At 38.7% G+C, this 8,726-nt stretch overlaps 1 protein-coding gene across 1 annotated transcript in view; it reads right to left on the bottom strand.

Moving 5' to 3' along the window:
* Positions 1-5,475: 5,475 nt before the first annotated feature.
* Positions 5,476-8,726, bottom strand: part of WDR43 (WD repeat domain 43) — a 44,177-nt gene continuing 40,926 nt past the window's right edge. The window contains exons 17-18 of the mRNA XM_038561162.1: positions 7,192-7,241; positions 5,476-7,087 (exon numbers count right to left, since the gene is read on the bottom strand). Of these exons, the coding sequence (XP_038417090.1) occupies positions 6,896-7,087; positions 7,192-7,241 (242 nt within the window). The 3' untranslated portion in view covers positions 5,476-6,895. The remainder of the gene's footprint in view (positions 7,088-7,191; positions 7,242-8,726) is intronic.

Below are 8,726 nucleotides of genomic sequence, written 5' to 3'. Positions count from 1 at the left end.
AAGATACCAAAACCAAAATTGAATTAATTATAAAGCTACAATAGTTCGAACTAATGTAGTACCGGTACAGGAAAACAGAGGTGTGGACAGAACAGATGGCAATGAAACAGACCTACCACCAGAGCAAGAGTCTATGGAATAAAGAGCATTAGTCGGCTTGGGCTGCTGTAATAAACTACCACACACTGGGGGCTTAGATGACAAACATTTAGTTCTCACAGTTCTGAAGGCTGACAAGTCCATGATTAAGATGTCAGCAGATCTGGGGCCTGCTGAGAACCTGCTTCCTGGTTTGCAGATAGTGGTCCTCATTGCGCCCTCATATGGTCTTCCCTATAAGGCACTAATCCCACCATGAGGGATCCACTCTCCTGACTTGATTACCTCCCAAAGGCCGCAACTCCAAATACCGTCACATCAGGGATTAGGTTTTCGATATAAGAATTTGGGGAGGCCACAAATTCAGCCTGTAACCCACATTATTCAACAGTGTAGAGAAAACTGATGTAAGAGGAAACTAAGTTAGAGCCTCATCTCACAGAAACACACAAAGGAATTCCAAATGGATTACGGCAGCAGCTTTCAAGTATCTTACCCATAGAAACACATTTTACATTGCAATCTAACATATATATGCTCCTCAACAATTACTCTCAACTACATACATTTACTCTCAATGTACTGATAGCTCTTCTAGTTGTTTTTTCTACTTTGAAAAATGGTATTTGCAACCAACTTTATTTCCACATGCACTGATAAATCACAACTTGTTACTAGAGAAATATGAGAAAAGATAAAAATATAAAAGGACTAAAAATACAGGGAATATCCTCCTAGGGAAAAGCTTTTTTTAAGCTTAAAAATAAGAAAACTGTAAATGCCAAAAGTATCATGCAAAAAAGGAAAAGGCAAAGTGGGGGAAATATTTGTGGCATATGTCTGGCAAGGGATGAGTATTTCTAATATATAGAAAGCCTTTACAACAGGTAAGTAAGACAATCCTTTGAAGCAAAGACAAGGACCTGAACTCACAAAACTCTAGAAATACAAGTGGCAATGAACAAAGCAAGTGAATGGGGTTCACAATGAAACAGAAACATAAGCATTGCTTGTGGGACTAAAAGTCAATACAACCTTTCTGGAAAAGTAACAAATTTCTTAAGTCTGAAGAGCATATTTGGGGCACCTGGTGACTTAGTCGGTTGAGCATCTGTTTTCCACTCAGGTCATGATCCCAGGGTCCTGGGATCGAGCCTCAAGTCAGGTTCCTTGCTTGGTTGGGAGTCTGCTTCTCCCTCTCCCTCTGCCTGCCACTCCCCCTGCTTGTGCTCTCTCAAATAAATAAATAAAATCTTAAAACAAAAAAAGCATATTCATGTACCTTAAGTAATGCTACCCTTAAGAATATCTCATAAGCATACATTTAAAAAGAAATACAAAATGTGAGTAGAATTGTTCACTGTAACATTACCTCTAACAAATTTAGTTCAAGTACAGCATGGAATACCAAAAGAACCACAGACAGCATTATTTCAAAGGATAATTAATGATACTCTGTGACAAAGGGTAAAATGAAGATACTAGGATTCCAATTTCATAAGAAAGCTGTGTGTGCACTCAAAGAGAAAAAGATTAAAAGGACATACACCAAAACAGTCTAAATGGTTATCTGTTAATAGAATTTTATTTTCCTTCTTTATGCTTTTTGGTATTTTCCAAAACTTACTCAATGGATGTCATTACTTTTTAAAATAGATTTCAAAAATAAAGACAAGGAAAACGGTTCATTTCATTTTCACCTGTGGTCATGGGGGAGGGTTTACCCATAAGGTTGTGTGAATTAAGAATGCCAGAGACAGAAAGGAGTTTCCCTTAGAACTTGCACCCCATCCTCCCTTCTCATATTGGAAAAATGTCTGACAATTTTCTGAAAACAAGCTCCTCGCCAAGTACTGTGCCCTGGTGTTGGTGTTCAGGGTCCCACGGACACTGCTGCATTTGGTTCTCACAGCATTCTTGTAACAGGCAGCACTGTTACTACTCTCCTGTCACAGACCAAAAAGGAAAGAATTTAAGTAAGTTTGTCATTGCCATGGTGCAGTGTAGGCCTAGAACTGAAATTTCTGGCCCTAAATTTGGTTCCTCCACAATATACCGACTAAATTCATGTTTGCCCTCTTTCATTTCCTGGACCTGATCCTCTGACATATTTCACCAATTGACTTTACCAGTTGCACAACAAGGTAAACATAATGAATGCCACAAAATCGTACACTTAAAAACCGTTTAAGATGGTGCATTTTATGTATATTTTACTATAATAAAAGAAAAAGGGAGGAGCCAGATTTTGCTAGCTTAAATATAAAAAACAAGGTAAAAGTTTGTCTGAAAATAGCAAGTTTATTTCTCAGGCGTTAACAGTATGGTGATGGTAACCATGGTCTGGAGAAAGCTGCCCCCTAAAAGATTGGAGTGTACACTAACTGGCTGTCCTAAGTGGGTGCCTGAGGAGACCCAAACCATTGGTATTCCAACCACAGCAACTGTCCTGTTAAAAGGAAAAGGATCAGGGGCACCTGGGTGGCTCAGTTAAGTGTCTGCCTTCAGCTCAGGTCATGATCCCACAGTCCTGGGATCGAGCCCCACATCCAGCTCCCTGCTCAGTGGGGAGCCTGCTTCTCCTCTCCCTCTGCTCTATTGTGCTCTCTCTCTTTCTGCGTCAAATAAATAAATCTTAAAAAAAAAATCAGTATGAAGTAAGAGGACTCAGAGCAACACGTAGGGAAGCCAAGATCCCAATTTCTTCAAGTACAGACTACACACTGCCCATAACACTAGCTAGTAAGACCAACCAGTTCATATCTTACTCCAATCCCACACTCTAGTTCAAAGACAATCTTCCAGTTATAAAGCCATTTACTCTGTGGCTTTCCTGTGCAGAAGGAAAACAGGTCACCATGCAGCATGAACACTCTGCTCCACTTGAGAGGTAGACTTCTCACTGTAAATACACCATTCAAATACCAATTCTTCTTAGAAGCTTGGTTAATGACTTCACTATATGAAATTGCATCGAGTCTAAGGACAAAGACAACATTAAGTTTTTGGGGTTTTTTTTTAACATTAAAAAGTTTTTGAACCTGTGAAGCTTTGACTCAGTTTCAGCGTATCACAACCACACCAGGCCAGTGAAGGCAGTCACCAAGTGGCCTCACACTTCACCATTGGCACTGCCCCTTCCCCTCGAACTAGGGCCCAGGGTAGACCAAAATGCTTTCATACCTACTTACTTCCATCAGGAAACCCTTTAACTTCAGCAGTCAGTAAGCAGAATACTTCCTCCCTCTTTGAGCCATTATTACCTACAAATATGCCAGGCAATTTTTACAGTGCTGATTTTCAACTTTTGGGTTTTTCTTTTGATGTCCCTCACCTCCTAAAGTGCATTTACAATTGCCCTGTTCTTCTCAGATCTACCTTCCTAATAAAAATTATCCACATATATATATATGAAAACCCATCACAGTACTGCCAAGAACAATCTGATTTTCTCACATCCTGTCAGCCAGCACTGTACAGAAGAATGAACTCCATCTATTCTGTTCCTCGGCCAGACTGTTTCCTAATGATGCTGTCTACACTGCTATGGCCTCTCATTCTGCATTTTCTGATCCAGTATACAATTTGGAAACACAGTGGGTCGGCATTACAGTGGACAGTACTGAGGTGCCATAACGGTGAAGACTGATGACATTAGATTAATAAACTGTATGCCTGAGTTGCCTCTAAAAGAAGGGATCAACAAATAGGCATATGAAGGGTAGGCACCATAACCACTGCGGCCTGAGAGGACTCATGGGTAACATCACTTAGAGCTGAAAAAATCATAGCTGAAGGTTTTCATGAATTCAGATTTGAAGAGAATGAAGAGTAAATAAATGTCAAACCCTCCTACCTCTCAGTGTTTCTTGGATGTGTCCCTTGGGGTTTCTCTTCTTATTCTGATGCTGGAGCATGAGACCTGGGTGTCCGTACATTCACTCCATGGGAAGCTCATGCAGTCTCGTGGCTTTATTGTCACATACCTGTCAATACCAAATCTCCATTCTCCCCTTCTTCCTGTTTGTCTCATTGACATCTCACTACAACAATCACTGGCATGTGCTGGCCACAGGACCTTTGCTTCGGCGCTTTCCTTGCCTAGAACACTCTTCCAGATACCCACTTGCTAAGTTCTTCACCCCTCTTAGTCTATGATCAAATCTCACCTTCTCAATAAACCCTAACCTGATCATGTATTTAATTCTACAACCTACACTCCCCCATGCAGGCTCCCCATTTCCTTACTCCACTTTCCAACCCCTGTAAGTTACCACCCTCTAACATACTACACAGAATTTACTTATTCTTTATACATCGTTTTTGCCTGTATCTTTTAGAACATCAGCTCCTCAGGACAGAATTCAGTGATATATATAACAAGGAACTACATATCCCCTGGCACAGAGTTGGCAATCAATCAATATTTGTTAAATGAATGAATGTACCATGCTAAGAGACAACTTCCACAGAAAAGTGTTCTCACTACCAAGATCCAGTTTCTGACCCTCAAGCACCCCTCTGCACTACAACTTCCATTCAGAAACCTAAAAACTTGACCTCTACATATGTCAAAACACTTATAACCAATATAGTCATCTGTACTGAAAGAACTTTTTACAAATTAATCTCAAATACCACTATTTAGTATTCTTGCCCCAAAAGAAGAAAATTTAAGCCAGAATCTAATCATAAGAAAACAGACAAATCCAGATTGTAAAACATTCTACAATACAGCATAATACATGTGGAATCATTTAAATATCAAAATCATGAAACACAAAGGGAGAATTCCGATTAATATAGCAGTAACACAACCAAATACAATGTGTAATCCTTGATGATGAACGGAAAGTGAACTTTTCAAAATAAAAGGTTGGGGGTGAAAAACTAATCTCAGAAAAGATGACCTCAGCCACACACTGTTGTTGCCTGGACTAGTTGTTGAACAACATTGTGAAAAACACCCTGAACCAGAAATGTCTTTGGAACAAGCCTAATTAAGCCCTCGATGTCTAACCCAAAAAGTAATTAGGAAGCAATCACTACACCCTACAGCCTTCTACTCCTTCAGGGAGAGTAAGGTATAGTGAAATCAGACTCCCAGACCACAAGGCAGGATGCAGTACATGAGCATGTAGGTCCTGGAGACTGCCACTGCAGCCTCGGGCTGTGGAAACACCACCCAGCCAGTGGAGCTGCATCGAAATTCAAAGTTCTTGGTTCATTCACTACACTACCAAGTCTAGGGTTTCCAACAAATCCTGAGCACATTTACTTTTTAATGCTAGTGGAATAAAATTGCTTTTCTTGATATATTCACACAAGCCCAACCATATGGGCTGTGTTCCTCTACATATATCACAAGACAAGCACTGGGTAAAGATGAATATTTATTCACTTTACAAAGAGAATGGTATTAAATTGTCATAAACAGTTCCATTTATAGACAAATATAACTGTACATTACACCAGTAGCTGGCTCAAACTTACTTTCCCAAGATGCTTGTGTGGCTCCAGCTCTATGAGTAGAGCACAGAAATCTCTGTTCTGCCACTGATGTTAAAAAGTCCCTCAGAGATAATGGTTTTTGTGTTTTACATATTCACAGGTGGTAAAAATAAACCCATCTCCCCTGCCCTCCCTTAGAGTTGAGCTTCCATCTGCATGTTCCCTAGTGAGCACTAAACAAATACTGGCTCATTTAAAAAAAAACTGATAATATGAGGCTTTTGTAGCACACCAAAATACTTATTTATACATACATAAAAAATCTTGAGTCAGATTTATTATTTTAAAGGTAAACAGATATCCTAACACTGCCAAGAGTGGATAATGAAAAGGAAAACATTAAATTACTGAATTATAAAAATATTTTCTTTGGAAAAAAATTCCAACAAGGTTATCATTAATATCTAAAACCAAAGAGAAAAAATAAACAATTGTTCTTTGATCCATTAGTAATTTAAATAAAAATGAAAACCTCTTCAAAAGCAGCTATAACTGAATTCTTTAAAAAGTTGCAGGTAATGAGTACTTCTAAATCTATACACTGATGATTCTTTACAGGCAACTTGCAGTCAAGAAAAATCCTTAATATGGCTAATTCTTTAGTTTTTTAATTACCATAATTTTTTGTGTGTTTTAAAAAAATATTCCACATGACAGGTTAAAAAATAAGTGGCTGTTTGGGGGAAGCACTCCAAATATTCAACCTGACTCAAATCAGATCACCTCCATTAATAGATAAGCTAGGGATACTGATATTTAACTCTTAAATCCCAACCTTTTTTTACTCCAAATCTTTAGTTACCCTTTCATATTTTATGAAAATGTACTAAATTAAAAATTTTCACTAGTGCTGCTTCATATCTGGATCTGATGAAAGATACCAACCTGAGATAAGAGCTGACTCCTTCACAAAAGTCCAGTTCTTGAAACCCTACATGGGAAATGTGTGTCTTCACTTATGTCAATTCTTGCTAGAACCAACCATACTGGGATATTATATTATAAAAATATACCAAATATTGGACACTCATGTCAGTACATTGCAGAAAATGTGTCTATTTGCTGTGTAAAGTTTATTAACATTTGAAGGAAACACTCTTATTTACACAGTGAAGTCTGGGGTGCTCAGGACAGCGAGACGGCATAGGGACCAGCACGAGGAATCTGGATATGTGCAACAGTCCCTGGCGCCTGTCCCAGAGACAACCCTTCCCAGGAGAAGTCGGCAGCATGGGGGAAGGCGCGTGCCAGAAGTGACAGAGGTCCATCAGCTTGTTCTCCATCCTCATTCTTCTTCACTTTCATTTTCAGGATCTAAGTCAGAATCTCCATTTAATTCTTTCTCACTGGCCACATCCCTGTCCTCCCCATTCTCCTCATCTTTTTCCTCAGCATCTTCCTCTTCTTCTTCGTTCTCTTCATCAACATCCTCATCTTTTTCACTTTCATTCTCCTCCTCATCTTCATCCCAGTTATCCTGTTAGAAAGAGATGAAGCATAGAAAACATTCATGAAGCCCTTGTTCATACAGACTAGAAGGGTATAAAGGCAGATTTATGGACCAAAAAACAAGGTACTCACATCAGAGTCCTTCTCTGCAATTTCATCATCTGACTCCTCTTCAGAAGATTCTGCAAGGGGAAAAACTCAGCCTTAAGTATGTGATCTACTCTGCAGAGGGCAGAGCCCTAAAAACTAAATAAACAGAGTCAGATTCTTGAATTTACTTTTAGAAATATTACATTCAGTGATCATCCATTTAAGCAGTAACATTAATAATCTTATCTGCATAAAAGTCCATTAATTATTCCACCAAGATCTCACTGGGTAGGACAAAGTACCAAAACCCTAACAAAATCATCTTAAAAAACTAAGCCAAGGATGTGGAGAAAAGGGAACCCTCATGTGCTCTTGGTAGAAATGTAATTGGTGCAGGCATTACTGAAAACAGTATGGAGTTCCCCAAGAAATTAAAAATAAAGCTATCAGATGATCTGTCAATACCATTGCCGGACATATGTCAAAGGAAACAAAATCAGGATCTCAAAGAGATCCCTGCACCGCCCCCATGTTCACTGCAGCATTATTTACAACAACCAAGACATGGAAACAACCTAGGAGTTCATTGATGGGCTGGATGGATGGTTAAAGAAAATGTGATATACATTCAGCCATTAAATTCCATTCAGCTATTAAAAAAAAGGAAATCCTCCTATTTGTGACAACACAGATGGTGAGGGGACTGTACTAGGTGCAATAACTCTGGAGAACAATACTGTATGATCATACTCATGTGTGCAGTCTAACAACACCAAGCTTGTAAGACACAAAGAACAGACTGGTAGTCACCAGAGGTATGGAGAGTGTAGTAAAGGAGTGAAAAGCAGAAGGTACCAAGTTCTGGGGTACCTGGGTGGCTCAGTGGTTGAGCACCTATCTTCGGCTCAAGGTCATGATCTCAGGGTTCTGGAGTCCCATATCGGGTTCCCATGGGGAGCCTGCTTCTCCCTCTGCCTATGTCTCTGCCTCTCACTCTGGCTCTCTCATGAATAAATAAAATCTTTTTTTAAAAAAAGGTACAAACTTCCAATTACAGGTCAGTCCTGGGGATATAATGTACAGCATGGTAACCACACTTAACAATACCATACTGTGTACTGGAAGCTGTTAAGAGAGTAAAAAAAGTTCTCAGCATAAGAAAATAACCGCAACAATGAGTGGTGATGAATGTTGATTAAACATATTATGGTAATCATTTCACAATATATATACAGAGATCAAATAATTATGTTGTATACCTAAAACAGTACAATATTATATATAATTATATCTCAATAAAACTGGAAAAAGTCTAAGTAATTAATAATAAAGTCTAATTTAGGTATGCTTTTATGTCCTTCAGTTATGTTTTATCATGTTCTCTATAAAGGTTTTGTTTCACTTATATTTCTAGGTACTTCTAGTTTTGATTGCTGCTGTGAATGAAATCTTTTTTCCTAATATATTTTCTGTAATACATTACTGAGACAATCATACTACTGACTCCTTTTTGTGATCTTGGGATTCCAGTAAACTTGTTTATTTTCATCTCATTAATGATGGTGTAACTAGATTCT

Source organism: Canis lupus, chromosome 17 (genome assembly GCF_011100685.1).
Source record: "Canis lupus familiaris isolate Mischka breed German Shepherd chromosome 17, alternate assembly UU_Cfam_GSD_1.0, whole genome shotgun sequence".
Taxonomy (NCBI): domain Eukaryota; kingdom Metazoa; phylum Chordata; class Mammalia; order Carnivora; family Canidae; genus Canis; species Canis lupus.
This window is presented reverse-complemented; position numbering and strand designations above follow the sequence as displayed.